The 15,530-nt window shown below is 42.6% G+C and overlaps 1 protein-coding gene across 1 annotated transcript; it reads left to right on the top strand.

Moving 5' to 3' along the window:
- The first annotated feature begins 1,715 nt into the window (after window positions 1-1,715).
- neurl1b (neuralized E3 ubiquitin protein ligase 1B) lies at window positions 1,716-13,258 on the top strand. Its single transcript, XM_073487015.1, has 6 exons — window positions 1,716-1,891; window positions 6,476-6,720; window positions 6,795-7,128; window positions 9,607-10,347; window positions 11,198-11,323; window positions 12,365-13,258. The coding sequence occupies exons 1-6, from the start codon at window positions 1,861-1,863 to the stop codon at window positions 12,610-12,612; spliced, it is 1,725 nt and encodes a 574-aa protein (XP_073343116.1). The 5' UTR covers window positions 1,716-1,860; the 3' UTR covers window positions 12,613-13,258.
- The last annotated feature ends 2,272 nt before the right edge of the window (window positions 13,259-15,530 follow it).

Genomic DNA, 15,530 nt, shown 5'->3' on the forward strand with positions numbered 1-15,530 from the left:
CATTCTTTGCGACAGCAGCACCACCTGTAATACCACAGAGAAACGCTTTAAATGTAAATCTAGGGTTAGGGTTATTACTTTCCGATGTTTTGCTCATCCACCCTGACCTCCTCTTTATTAGGACTTTGTCTCACTGCAATACCGTCACCTGACTTCCTTCCAGCCACTAGAGGGCTTCGTCACACGAACATAAACAAGTCAGGGCGATCACTGAGACAATACATGCCGTCGTTCTTGGCGGGCTAGTGTCGAATAAGCTTGTTTCCCAAAATGTTCAACCGTTCATTTAACGTTTCTGTGAGCTGTTTAATATTTCTGCAGACATCCAACAAAGTCTTAAGTGATCGTGCTGAAAAGTACAGTTCCTTTCCTTTGGAATAAATTCAGCCCAGCAATCATTATGCTTTGATTAACATCCCATAGTTTGCACTCAGGCAGCAGAGCAAGCATCAGGGGAAGCAGCACTTGTTACTGCAGCTCTGCTGTGTTTACAGGGAGAGCTTGATTGCAGACTCCATCGCAGCCTCATATTCACTTCCTGTGTTAATCCCCTTTGCCGTAGCAGATCTTTCTTTCTAAGGCTGTGGAGGAGGGGGATTTTACTTCTGCTTCGCTTCACCCCAAACACCATTCACCCAAGGCTCGTATAAGGAGCCACCATATCCTGCTAAAACAAACAGCATTGAGGCGGTAGAAACAAATGCTTTTGTCTTTGAGTTATATTTAGTTGCAGCATGCCTTCACCCAAACGCCATGAGACTTGTTTCCTCAAACTGAAGCTCATGTTTGACCATGTTGGCAGCTGCGAAAAACCCAGAATATGGATCATGTCAGTACGGTCAACCAGCGTACACAAAGAAGAATGTAAACCCTCAGTTCTGCCGTGTGTTTTCCAATTAACTCGAACGTTACATCGACATCTACATTTTAATTTCTTAAGCAGCCGGCTTTGTCCAGAATAGATGACACACAGCTGTTGTAGCTCCAGGCCTGTCTAATTCGCCACTATGGGAGATTCTCTGTTCCGGCACTCCCTTCACTCATGATCTCGGTCCTGCAAACCCTGCAGGCCATGACTCCTCAGAGAGCGCTGTGGTCCAGAAGACAGGAAACAGCTTGAGAGAAGCCCAGCAGTCAAGGCTGTGGGAGGGCAGAGGATAGGGTGGGAGAAAAGGGGATTTCCTCATATGGCGCTTGGACTTTCATCAGAAGTGTCCAGTACTTATCTGTTTGTCCAACAGAGGAATACGTGGTTGATGAAGGGTTGACATCCTCCTTGTGATGAGGGGGATCAAGAATCTTGTGAATCTCTTTCCCCTGTGATCAGATCAGTTTAACCCCTTCAAGAGATCTTGCAATCATTTTTAATGTAATCACAAGTTTTGTCTTCCCTGACCTCCTCTGTGTGCAAATGGCAAACATGCCTTCCTGAGGATCACACACCCAGCTGCAAGCGCCATGCTCGCCCTATAGGCTACACAGTCATTAGGCTTCATCAGAGGCTTTGAGTGAATAATTAAATGAATTATTCAGAGGCTCTGTGATGCTCTTGAGGGGGGGTGGAGGGGGATCTCTCGCTTACTGTGTCTTTAAAGTCGTGCAGAGGGGAGCCCGTACTAGAGAAAGGAGGGGGCTGCTGTGCGCCAGTTGGAGGTGTCTGCCTGTCGCAGCGGCTCGGGGTTGACATTAGAGGAGAGGAGCGTGTGTCCATGCTTCAGTGTGGAGATTTCAAGACACCGATCCTCAGATTGAACTGGTTCCAGGCAGATACCCATCAGACCGAGGACACACGGATGGACAGAGAAACACTGCAATCGGAATTAACTTGTGAGCCGCCGGTGCGAGGAATTTCTGGATATAATGGGGAATACCACACCTAAACCTTTAATAGGTGAGGCTTGCCGTTCATGTGTCATTCACGAGGTAACGTAATGTATGTGTGCGTGTGTGCGTGTGGAAACAGCAATAGCCACAGATACACATGGCTAGTCCTGATTCCTCCACTTGCGTAGAGACGCGCTCCTTCTCATCACGGGGGAGCTGAGCGTGATTCCCAGGGAGCGAGGAGCGAACGAGCGCTCCTCTCTGTAAATGCACTGTCTGTCTATACCCAGTATTATAATCAGTGATGTAGCCTTATATTCAACGCAAAGGGTGGGGGGAGGAATGAAGGGCGACAGTACGACGAGTGGATGATCATCATATCATAAACTGAAGTTATTAATATTTTCAGAAAGGCTCAACTATTCCCAAAGATCCCATCATCCTAATAATCACACGAGTTTAGTCTGAGAGTTATTATTGTTTCAGCAATAAAACCCCTACTCTTCCATTGCATCCCAATTTCCAAATTACTCCAAATGACCGCATTGTGCATGAAATGGCTTAATCAGTATCTGCTTTTTGAGTGCCACCATACTGTGGTGCACGTTGTTTTCTCTTCATTTACTGCCTCCTGGTTTCCCCTTTTGTCTCACTTGGTATATATTTCAGACAGGAATGAGAGAGAGATAGATAGATAGATAGATAGATAGATAGATAGATAGATAGATAGATAGATAGATAGAGTAACAATAAAACATCAAATAAGAGCGTAATAATAAACTAGAATAAGAAAAACATTAATAACTGTCTTAATATCTAGTAGAAGCCGGACAAACACTAAAAAAATAGGACCACACTGTCCCAAATATACAACTATATGGCCTGGTAATACTCTGTAGTTATCAGAGGTATCAACGCTGTCTTATATAAATTTCAATCTCAAGTGATTGCCAGTGAATTATTCCTGTAAGACACTTAATGTTTTTGCATAAAGCTGTCATCACAAGCTCTCAGACGATCACTTTCCGAACCACTTTGTCATGACACCTCGAGCACATTACTTGATAATCAGTTCCCCATATCACTTTGATTTAATGTCTGTCACACTCCCACGCCCCCAACAGACCCACTCAGTGGCTAAATGATGTGGTTGCTGCCACCGGAGCCAGCTGACGCAGGGTTTGGACTGAGAACAGTTAGTCACAGACGAGCAGGAGCAGCTCGGGTCCTATTGCTTGCACTGTATGATTTCCATTAGAATTAATAGGATATCTGTGTTGTCAAGGTCTGTAGGATCAAGTGAGGTGTTCAGCTTCGGAAGCAGGGGCTGAAATTCCTTCAAAATCCGCAGAGAATCATGTTTTGCTCGGTGAATGAGTTATGATGAACACACACAGCCTTGAGATATGAGAGAATAAAGAGCCTGATCATCTTGTGGCCAAAGATAACTCTGACGAATGCGCATAATCAGTTTTACATTTTAAAAAGCTTCTCTTGGCACGTCAGCGCGTCTTGTGGAGTCTTATGATTTTTATTTATTTGTGCTTTTCTCTTTCACTAGGAGAAAGACACCATACCCATTAGCTGATGGTTTCTCAGTGGGAGCAGAGACGTACTGTGACTGAGCTGTGCATGATAACCATCTCTGATCATCCTGGTTCAGGCAGATGACCAGAGATGGTTATGTGGTGATGCCTGTTTCTTTACATGACCTCTCCCACTGTATTTTCAGTCTGTCTCATCCCTTTACAGTCCTAAATCCGAACATGCATTTCGAGCTCTCTCCTGCCTTTCGCTGGTCTCGTGATTTAGGGTTGCATCAAGCTAAAACTGACAACACAAGATCACATAATTGCTTGATGATACATGATGCTTTTAAGAAACACACACATACAGGGTTTAAATAGTTGCATCAACCCCCGTGCCTCATGATGAGGAAAATACAGTCATGACATGGACCGAAAAGCCCGTGTCAGGCATGCATTAAAGTTACCTTTGAGTCAAGTTAGGCGTACAATTTAGCATTAACTAAACACCCGCTAATCTCTGAAGAACCCTAAAAGGTCATTAAACAACACTTACCACTGTTCTGGAGATATTTCCAAAAATCTCCCAACACTCTTTTAAGCATCTGGTATTTCCGCCGCTGCACCATAAAAAAGATGTTTAACCAGTTTATAAAGCTATGAGTAATTTTCCTATCCAGGAAACTGGAAATGACGTAAGTTCTCGTTCTTTTGTGCAACTGAGGGAGAATATTAAAGGGTTGTTTTTTATTTGAAGAGAAAGCAATCAATATAGACAAAGATAGAGATAGAAAGTGTCTTTAAAGTTGCTTCCTTGAGGTCTAACAAACTTGTAGAATGTATTTTCTTCCTTATAAAACACTCGCAGAGTTCATTTTTGTCACCTGCCTTGTTTGTGAAACCAACACAGGAGTGCCTTTAACCTGAATAGGTTTTAATGGCCAGCAGGGGGCTACTCCACCGGTTTCAAAAAGAAGTCAGACTGCATAGAGGTCTATGAGAAAATGACCCTACTTCTCACTTGATTGATTACCTCAGGAAACAATTTCTTAATGAGTTTATGGTCTCAATGGCTAGTTTCAAGTCTTCTTCAATACAGCATGATGTTCATTTTGTAAATTATGATCACATTTAGAGTGAGATAGACGATGAAGCAGGGTGTGCTTTAGAGCGTGGCTAGTGACTGACAAGTTGCTACCATGGCAAAGCCAGGAGTGAGGTCCAGTCACAGCAGCGGTATCCACCTCTCACTCCTCCCGAGCTCAACCCTCTCGTCCAAATATGGTCACGTCTTGTTCCAAAAAACCAAGATGCTGAAGGCAAAAATGTTGAATCAGAGGTTTCATAACGGTAATCTACAAACCAATTGGTGATGTCATGCTGGCTACATCCACTTCTTTTATGTGTGTTTGCAAGACAAATTAAAAACTGATGACCCACTCATATAAAAACTGCCCCCATAGTGCCGCTAGAAGCGAAAATCTGCACAGGGTATATTTAAGTTTGGTTCACATTGTATACATAAGCAAAATTTACCATCCTTATCAGGATTAGAAAACGGTTTCCCAAGCTGAAAGTTGGGAAACAGTTTGAAAATCTTTCTTCTTCGTGCTGCAGGTTCAAATGTTTTTGATCCAGATGGTTATGAGATTTTTCAAGGAGGTAAGTATTAATAAATGACTCTCTGGGATTTTCAGTGATTGCTGGGCATTTACTTTTCATGAAACCAAATGCTTCGCTCTGTGGCTCGAATGTAATGTTAATACACGAGAGGCACGAACTGGGGCTAACACTGACAGTACGCTGTCTCCGTATGACCTGTTGTGCTATGCCTTTCATCTAATAATGGCTAGTGTCTATATCAGTCTTCATTGTAGAGTCCCGGAGCATCGCTCTGTCAGCGAGGCGGTTGAGCCTCAGACCTATAGGCTAACCCTCAACATGTTTTTCTAAATAAACTCCGACCAAAGTATATTTTAATACCTCATAAGCTAAATTCCTGAATTGAAAAGGGGGCACCCGCACATCATTTGAGATGTTACAGATGTTCTTGCTGCTGCTTCACAGTTTAGAATATAATCAGTGATAATGTCTCATTTAGGAAATGTACTGTGGAACATTTCACTGAGTTATTGTCTTTACACCAGCTCACAGTGAATTAAACAGAAATATAATCACTCTGTGGCCCTGGAGGAGAGTAGACACACCACCTCCCTTTGAATATTGGATCTCAGCCAGTCTATACCATAAACACTTTTATACAGCAGCTTTCATTTTATTCACCATTAAACCCAAACAATTTCAGTTTCTTATCCTTGCTAATTTGTTGTTTGATAATCATGAATACATTCCCAAGTAGGACATTGACTCCTGTGGAGATGAGATCAAAAATTAATCCTTTTATTTGGATACTTCTTTACTGACTAGGCGGCACTGTGTGATTCATTCTCCACTTCTGAAGATAACTGTGGAGGAATGAAAGGGGCTATTCAGGGTTTGTTTATGCTGTAGGCCAAGGGTGTGTAGCCCATAAATAAGAGGAAGACTTATCGCGTCTGTTGTCGGCTTTCTGTGGATTTTTTTTATATCGTTTTTGTTGTGTTTTCTCTCTCCCCGTGATGCAACTAATATTAGCACTGCTCAAATGTGTTGATTTTACATTAGCCAGATGTCCTTTTTATGTTTCTCAGTGATATATGCACAGGGGTGTTGTCTAAATATACCTCGTTTTATTTCTGTGATATAAACGTCCCATACGGATGTGGCAGGGAGACTGATTTGGGACAGTTTGCCTTTTTATACTGTAAATGTGGGTTACATGCTAAAAGAGTATATTTAATGTACTTGTTGAGAGGAGCAGAGAGGCTTCAGAGTGTCAGTGTGGGAAAGGAAGTGTGTGAGACTGTGGGCTCCTTTACATAACTGGCCTCTGCCCTCTAAACCAACTGCCACGGACCGCTTGCAGACAAGTTATTGTGTGCTGATATGTACGCCTCTTTTTCCAACAGCTGGTGTCACTAACATTACTGTTTTGACCTCACACAAAGGCATCCCTGCTGTTCTCATACCACACTGTTCGATCAGGCTAAATCACCGAAGTCCGTCTGATATTCTTCTGTCCACAGATGCGACTCTGCAACCACGCCCTGTGGCCAACAGGCAGTACTACACCCTACCTAACAATGGGGCAGGTGTGGAGAGAAGAACGTCCGCCCCACCGGTCAGCATCAACGTGGAGTCACCCCGCTTTCACCCCCACGCCAAAGGCAAGAACATCAGACTGGATGGGCAGCTTCGCCGCGCCACACGCAAGAACAGCTTCTGTAACGGCATCACGTTCAGCCACAGGCCTGTCCACCTCTACGAGAAGGTTTGTTTTCAACTCTCTTTTTAACAGCTAGACATCTAAAAGATACAAAGATTTAATTCATGCCTTTTCTTCAGGTGCGCCTACGCCTGAGTGGTGTGCACACTGGCTGGAGTGGAGCTCTACGCTTCGGTTTCACCAGTTTGGACCCCAGCGAACTGCTCACCACAGACATCCCCAAGTACGCCTGCCCAGACCTGGTGACACGGCCTGGCTACTGGGCCAAAGCTCTACCCGAGAGGCTGGCCCTGAAGGACAACGTGTTGTCATTCTGGGCCGACCGCCATGGAAGAGTTTTCTACAGCATCAATGATGGAGAGCCAATCCTCTTCCACTGTGGGCTCAGCATCGGCTGTCCACTCTGGGCCATCATAGATATCTATGGCATCACTCAGGAGGTCACAATGCTTGGTAAGCATTTTATTACATTGTTTTTTTTTTTATGATTACAGCCAAGAGAGGCAAGCAGAAGCTGACTCATATTCAAAAGGGAAGTGAGAGGAACACATTTCACAACTGGCTGGTCACGAGTCTGCACACAGTCCAGAATACATATACATCCAATAAAGTATAAAGTAATGGCTATTTCCTGACTGGAGACCGTGAATTTTGACCATGGCTTTGACATCCCCGAAACCTCACCAACTTATTTTTATAATGTCAACACATTCACAGCTAATTTAAGCAGCTTCCTGAGAGTTCAGAGAGCAGCTGTGCAATGAAGCTCTACAGCAGCGGAGGCCAGTGTAGTGGGAGGAGTAGGTAGAAGTGTCTGGGCCGGCTCAATGACTCAATGATCCACTATCTGCCAGTGTCTAGAAAACCAGAACCATAACATACCGAGATAAACAGGATCTGGAGCACAGGTCTCAATTCATCCCTAACCGCTCTCCCTGCCTCTCCTTTAAGGCTCTGTTACTGTCACTTTCTCGCGCTTTGTCACTTTCTCCCTCCTCCATCACGCTCTCCCCAGTGGTTCCCTCTCGTACTCACTGGGTGTGTTTATCTTCAGTCTGACAGGAGCTATGGCCATGTTTGGTCAATGCGGCAGATCCCAGGAGCTTTGGTGAGGGGCCAGTGCACTCAACTGCTCCAGCATCACTAGAAATAGTAATAAAGGAATGTATCATAAGTCAAAGGGGGGCCACGAACGCCAGACTTGTTTATATCAGCCCCTCATACATCGAGCAATTCAACTCTACTACGAACACTGTGCACGAAGCGTGGCAGTTCAGAGAGCTCACGTTCATGAGGAATGGAAGCGAAATAGGGGGTAAATATACTGGTGACTGTTAAATAAACTGCGGGTAAATAAACTGCTTATTTGCACTCAAAGGTTTACTTCACTCCACAACAAACATCAGAGCAAGAGAAGCATACAAAGGGATCTCAGCATATATGGCTATGCTGCATTCACGATGCTCCTCAGATGGTCCCATGTCCCTAGTAGGGCAGTCGTTCTTCTGAATTCGGGATGTTGTCATGTATGTGAAGTTGGAATGTGGGAGCACCATGGACGCCAAAAGAAAGTTGCATTTTATCGCTTAGAGCGTTTAACGGTAAAAACTTAAAATAGCATATTACAGATTACATGTGAGCCAAAACTTGATATGCAAAACATGACTTCATCAACCATCAACCCAATGTTTACTTTCGTCCGCCATATGTCAGCGTCACATGCTTTTCCGACTTCACCGGGGTGTTTTTCACGATTATTTCAACACCACATGAACGCACAGTTATTCTAACTCTCCTTGTGGTTACAAAGAGTGTCATGTATTATCCTCTACCTTGACAGCGAAAAGTGGCTTACTGTGTGAAAGACATGTTTTATCTTGTATTAATAATCAGCTTGCTGTCAGTCACAAGAGGAAAAAAAGTATTAATATCACAATAATAGTGGATAAACAGTAAATATGTATTTAATCAAAATATGTGCAACAATCTCTAGAAATGTCATGCCATTTCAAGAGACAACATTTTTCTTATTATTGTCTTGCGTGCAAAATTGAAATAATTTATTACAGATTCCAACGTGCCAGAGCTGCAACACTTAGTCAATTAATCAATTCATTGATCAAAAGAAAATTAAGTGGCGACCACTATGATTAATCATCAATTGTTTAAAACTTTTTCAAGCGAAAATGCCAAATATTTGTGAGTTCTGTTAGTCATCCATGACAGTAAACTGAATGTCTTTGGGGTTGGGACTGTTTGTTGGATAAGACAAAACATTTAAAGGGGCTCGGTGGATCTTCTGTGTTGTGCTGGAATCCGGTCATTAGTTTATGTTAGTGGACTCCATTTCTAAACTAACGCTAGATACTGTTGCTCTCTGTTAGCGGAGCGGAACGTGCATAAATTCACATCCTTTGGACATCACTGAAAGTCCGACCCAAGTCCTTCACAGAGAAATCCACAGTCCAGCTGCATTAAACAACAACTCGTCCACAAGCTTGTATAGGCAACTGGGACAAGACGGGAAGGTCTCATTTTGTTACGCTCACTTTACAGTACGGCCGATAAAAAAGATTAATACACGTAAATTGCTACAAATTGTTACAAAGAGCCCCTTTAAAGACATCACTTTAAGCTTTAGGTTATTGAGCTGAACATCAATAAACTGAGAAAATAATCAGCAGATTAATCAATAATAAAATGAATCGCAGCCTCATAATGGGCCCATATGAACAAAAGCACGCAGAGGCTGCAGTAACTCATGCGGATAGCATTTCAGCCCTCAGTGCTGAGCATCATCATAGAAGAAAAAGACTCCAGAAAAAGAAAAAAATGAGCATGAACAAAGGATTTGACCTGAGCTGACTTGAGACAGATCATATGATACTATGTCCAAATCATGTAATTGTTTGTCTATATTCTCCGCCACAGAAAGCACATTTGCTGAGAGCGTGGGATCCAGCTGCCTGAGTGCGGCCCGTCTGAGTGCCTATCTGCCCCAGAGTAGCCACGACTCGGCCAATTACAGCAACAATCAACTGGAGAACAACCAGGCCGCTGCTGCCAAGATGGCCAACCTCCAGCTCAATAACTACACACAGCTCATCCCCTGCTGCTCCTCCACCTCTTCCTCCTCCACTCCATCCTCATCTGCCTCCACTGGATTCAGCGTCCCCAGGGTGGTCCGGGGCCTTCCTTCCCCACTGGACAATGACTTGCACTTTCACCCGATCCGTGGCTCTGATGTAAGTCTCTCCGCAGACCGCTCAGCCGCCTGCATCCACTTTCTGGACAGTAGTCGGACTCTGGTGTTCAGTGACCGGCCGTTGCATGTGGGTGAGACTTTGTACGTGGAGGTCGGCCACCTGGGCCTGCCCTACTTTGGGGCGCTGCTGTTTGGTTTAACATCCTGTGATCCAGCTAGTCTACAAGCCGGGGACTTGCCGGCTGACCCAGAGGTTCTCCTGGACCGGAAAGAGTATTGGGTGGTCCACCGGGGCTTCCCCATGCCTTGCTCTGGAGACGTGCTCAGCTTCAGTCTGCTGCCCAGCGGAGAGGTGCACCACGGGGTGAACGGAGTGGGACGTGGTCGGCTGCTCTGTGTGGATTCCTCTCAGGTCCTGTGGGCCTTTTTCACCCTGCATGGAGCTGTCAACAGACTCAGGATACTGGGTAAGCTAAGTGTGACACAGAGGCGATATCACCAAAACATTATTATGAAGTCTTATGAAGTCAATGATATTCTCAAGGGATGGTTGGTTAAAGGTGCAATATGTAAGAAATGGCCACCTTTCGAATTCGAATTCAAGGCGGTATATCAAAGTTAACCGTTAACTGCTGCTAACAATAGCTGCTGATAGCTAGTTAGCTCAGCTAACCACATGGCAATGTTTAGCAGAACATCAAGTTTTGGCTTAAAATATCCATTTTGTCACATGGCTGTTTCCAGTCTTGTGCTAAGCTAAGCTAACTGGCTTCATATTTAATGGAAGAGAAGGGAGTGATAACAAGCTTCTCATTTAGCTCTCTGCAAGAATGTAAACAAGCGTATTTCCCAAACCATCAAACTGATACATGCCCCAAAATCACGTACTCTTCAATTACCATCAGTTTGTTATTGAGTCTAGGCAGCCATTGCAATGTATTTTTTTTCCCAGACTACAGGAATGCTGCTGAGTAGTTTATGTCTGCATGTGTCTGTTCAGTTTAGAGCTGTGACCTATCTGTCCTGGTCCCACTACTCCCACATAAACTCCCATCAGCTCAGACCCCTTATGCAACTGTTTCTGATCCAACAATATTATGCTCAAAGAGAAAAAACTCAAAGAAAATCAAGTGATACAAATATGCACATCTAATCTGACTGCGTAGGGCCGTTCAGTGTACACTCAAACAGTTCAAGGATATTGTATGGAAAAGATACCAACTAAGTTATACTTGTTCTCTGAATGCCACCTGAAAAGGCTCTACATGAAGTCTAATTATCTGGGTTTGTGCATGTGTATTTATCTCTGTGTGACAGGAACACTGCAGTCCAGTCCTCCCTCCACATCCCCCAGCACTTCTCAGAGCAGCAGTCCAGATGACAGTGACTCAGACCTGGCCTTCAGTGTCAACAGATCCTCCTCTGCATCTGAATCATCTCTGGGTAGGTTACCGCATGTTGACAGCATGTCTGATGCTACAGTGCATGTAGAAACCCTCACAAGGTCACAGCAGGAAGACTTGTATGGTTAAGAGGTGTGGCAATGCTGCCGCACAGCGCTGTAGTCATGGGAAAAAAATGTTGTTTCCTTTTCTTACATGACATTTATACATTGTTAAAGACCTCCATGAAAAGCAGCAGCAACTAATCAATTAGCTGTCAACTATTAAAGGTCCTATTTTTAAGAAAGTATCTTTGAGTCTCATTCCCAACTTGTCAAATACTGACGCTTAGGGACTGTAGTCAGGTCAACCTCCATCCCACACCGTCAGTTTTTGACGAACTTGGAATGAGACTCAAAATCAACGTTTCTTACAAATTGGACCTTTCAAATAATTTATTATTCATTTAAATTCTGATAATCATTTGATCGCTTTGAGGGATTTTTTTGATAATAATTTGATTTTAAAAAAGTCAAAATTGTCTTATTTTGGAAATTAAATTTGAATATTTTATGGTTTCTTTTCTCCTCTATGACGGTAATATATGACAGGACAATATATTGGGCTTTGGGACACTCTAATTGACATTTCCCCCCATTTTCTGACCCTGACGTTCTAGAGCAAACAACAAATCGATCAATTAAAAAACTAATTGACAGATCAATCAAGAATATAATGATCTTATTAATCGGCTGAATTGATTAGCTACAGCCCGACCCCAACATTTTTTAATGTTTATTCACTTTTAAATTTTAGCAAATTAAATATTTTTAGATTTGGGACTGTGGGTTGAACAAAACAAGACATTTAATGACATCACTTTGGGCTCTTAGAAATAGTTTTGTGCATTTTTGATGGTTTTCGGATGTTTTAGATGTTGTGAAAATAACTAATGCAGCCTGATTATATTACACTTCTAATCACAAACAACGAATAAATATAGAAAAATAAAACATCAGTATTGAGGATCTGAGAGGGTTAGTAATCCATGTGTGTGCATCCATGCCCCGAACCCTCACACGTCTTCTCCTCTTTCCTCCAGTGACGGCTCCCAGCTCCCCCCTCAGTCCTCCCGTCTCTCCCACTCTCACCGCCTCGGAGCTGCCCCCTGCTGGAAAAAACGGAGAATGCACCATTTGCTTCGACCAGGAGGTGGACACTGTCATCTACACCTGCGGACACATGTGTCTGTGCAACGACTGCGGCCTGAAGCTGAAGAGACAGATCAACGCGTGCTGTCCGATATGCAGGAGGCCCATCAAAGATGTTATCAAAACATATCGGCCGTGATGGTCCAGATGTTTAAACAGGTGCTGTGACTTCCACTGCTGGATGCCACCTGTGTCCCCTTCTCAGGCTTGGTTGGACACGGATCTTGACTGGAGATTAGCCAAAACCGGACATAATTGTGCCTATATTTACATTTTATATGGGTAAATCAAGACAAGGCTCTTTATACGCAGAACTGTGATGATCTTAATACAAAGACTGCATACATGTGCTCCTATATTTTGGCTAAGACAAGAGATTAATCATGTGCTCCCGTTTTGTATTTCCATGTGATGTCTCTTATGTCACATGTATTTGCTGAGCAGAAAAGCCTGTTGTGAATATTTTGTCTTTACCCTCGTCGTCCTAGATTTAAGTGTGCTTCAGCAGAATATGCGGACCGTAGTCTATGACTTCTAGTGCCTTAGATTCGTCACATTGTGTGTCCAAGTAATTATGCTAACAATCCTAGCCATATTTTCACTGTACAGTACTGAAGGCTTGTGGTGAAAAGGCACACACACAAAGGTGTAGTGATAAGTGGAAAGAAGTAAATGTAAGTACGGTAAGTGTGTTTGGTGGCGTGCTTAATGAAAAGTGTTTTTTTTGTATGTTCGGAAAGAAAGAGATGAAGATTCTGTTTTTGCACATTGAGAGATTAATAAAAGTGGACTAAGTGTGATTAAAATGTGTGTGGTCTCATAATAAGACTGATTCAGCTTTCAACTCTGAAGGTTCACTTTATGAAATCAAAATAAAAAAAGTTTTCCTCCTCACACTCACACTCCTGATCTTCTAATAACAAGTAATCAGGTTTACGTTGTGTATCTAAAAATATGCACCAATGTTAAATTTATTGTTTTTTAAATCAGGATTTTAAGAAAAAAAGGCTGATATCAGTTGTATGTGTCACTGTAATCAGTAAATGTAACACCTCCTTTGAGTGTAGAGACAATCTTTTTAGTGAAATAATTAAGCAGTGCTGATCACACTTAAATTCTTTGAGAGGAGAAAACAAATTTCAGGCACTCATGTGTGGAGCAGGAACAAAAGTACGTGATTAGATTAAAACAGGGTGCAAAATGGTGGACAAAGATCAAGCAAACATTTTATAAACCCTTGTTCTTGGACAGCCCCTGCGTTTTTATTGAGTTTGATAATATAAAGACATTCCTCGAGCGCTCTACCACCTCATAAAATATGATTCAGCTGTTTTTATTTATGACATTTTTAAAAAAAAATCTGTTAGTGACACAATAATCTTCGCATAAAAGGTGCTGTAGTTTGTGTTAGTCTGCAATATTTTCATAATTTTTTTGTTTTGGATTAATTTAGCTCATCTGATGAAGATCATGTGATATGATAAAAGCTACAGAACATCTACTTAATGGACCTAATATCCATTTGTTTTATATTTTATACATATAAATACAATTTTCCTTAGTGTCCCACAAAGCCATGACAATGAGCCGCTGTTTACAATATGAGGACGCTGGAACAAGCTCACCTCAATGATACACAGCTGTTTTTAATGTAATTGATTACACTTACCATTTTCCTGATATGACACAGCGGTTGTAATGAGGCTGCAGAGGGTGAAAGGTAAGTACGTGCTAACATTTATCAGGTGGATGACCTCAATGGGATGTTAATGTGTCTTCGCCTCCACTGAGAAGGATTTTGTTTCTTGTTGTTTTTTGCGAACTTGTTAGTCCGTATGTCAGGGCTTAAGTTTGTTTTGAATGTTTGTTCCCACCACCTTTTGGCTGAAACGTCCCTAATTATCATTTATAAAGAGACAGATGTTTTCCTCAGAAGTTGGTGGAGACCCAACGGAGCTGCATTTAAACACTTTTGGTGACCAGAAAACATGATGCTAATGCTGCCTGTTTGCTGTTTAAACTAACTAACTTTTAGCCATTCTTCATAGGACACTAAGTTGAACTGTTAGCTCTTGTGACAAAAAATAATAAATAGCATCCAACGAAATCGTGAAAGACAGCACATACCATGTCTGAGAACATGTAATACTAGGTGTCTGAATCTATACCCAAACCCTCTGAATTGATGAAACAAAAGATTTCATTGTTTGGTTATGTACGTAAAGACAGACGTAGGGCGGCAGGAACAAAGGGAAAGGTGAAAGCTCACTGTCTAAGATAAGACTGACTTGTTACAGCATCTCAAGAGTCACACGCAGAGAGAAAACTGACTGAATGATAGATAAAAATAGAATAATATAAAAATAAGGTAAAAAAACAAAAAAAGTAATGATAATAATTCCTGAGGCTTTTAAAAACACAAGACAGCCATTGACAACATTCTTGTTCCTGGAAATTGACCCCAGCACCTCCTGGGGACATTACAGATGTTGTAAAAGACGGCACGCTATGATTGGTCACGGAACAACGTGCAGTTACCAAATCAGGGCAAGAATTTATAGCTCTATAATTGCCTGAGCTGACACAGCGACCATCACAACAGAGAAAAATATTGTGTGTTTTTTTTAACCTGGAATCTGAACAGGCACAGAGTTAACGGTCTGACTCCGCCACGTGAACAAATCTGGCGAGCCCTGAAACTCTCTGAGGAGTCTCCTCAGCGTTTTATGGAAACCAGGTTGCAGTTCGGCATAAGTGTCAAGGGTGCGTGCATACAAAAAGCTGGTATCAGCAGAGGCCGGGTCGAGTCAGGTCGAGTATGTGGGTTTTTAGAACTGAACGGTCTCAGCAGCGGACTCACACAGCTATGACAACCCTGAGGGAAAAGGTTGTAACACTTCCATTCATATTACTGGCACTTTGAAAGCAGAGTAGATGGGAAAAGGTGAGATCCTTTTTCTCAAGACTCTAGAGTGCAAGCGCATGGATATTTCCTGGAGACAGTAGACTCCGGTGCAGACGGTGCATATTGAAAGAATTGTTTTTATTTTTTGACCC

This window comes from Pagrus major, chromosome 18 (assembly GCF_040436345.1).
Source record: "Pagrus major chromosome 18, Pma_NU_1.0".
Taxonomy (NCBI): Eukaryota; Metazoa; Chordata; class Actinopteri; order Spariformes; family Sparidae; genus Pagrus; species Pagrus major.

What these genes read in the sequence shown, in the direction of transcription:
- neurl1b (XM_073487015.1), top strand. Translation starts at nt 1,861, where the DNA reads ATGGGGAATACCACACCTAAACCTTTAATAG. An exon ending in CACACCTAAACCTTTAATAG is followed by an intron (nt 1,892 to 6,475) that starts GTGAGGCTTGCC and finishes TTCTGTCCACAG; the next exon opens with ATGCGACTCTGCAACCACGC. An exon ending in TGCATCTGAATCATCTCTGG is followed by an intron (nt 11,324 to 12,364) that starts GTAGGTTACCGC and finishes TCTTTCCTCCAG; the next exon opens with TGACGGCTCCCAGCTCCCCC.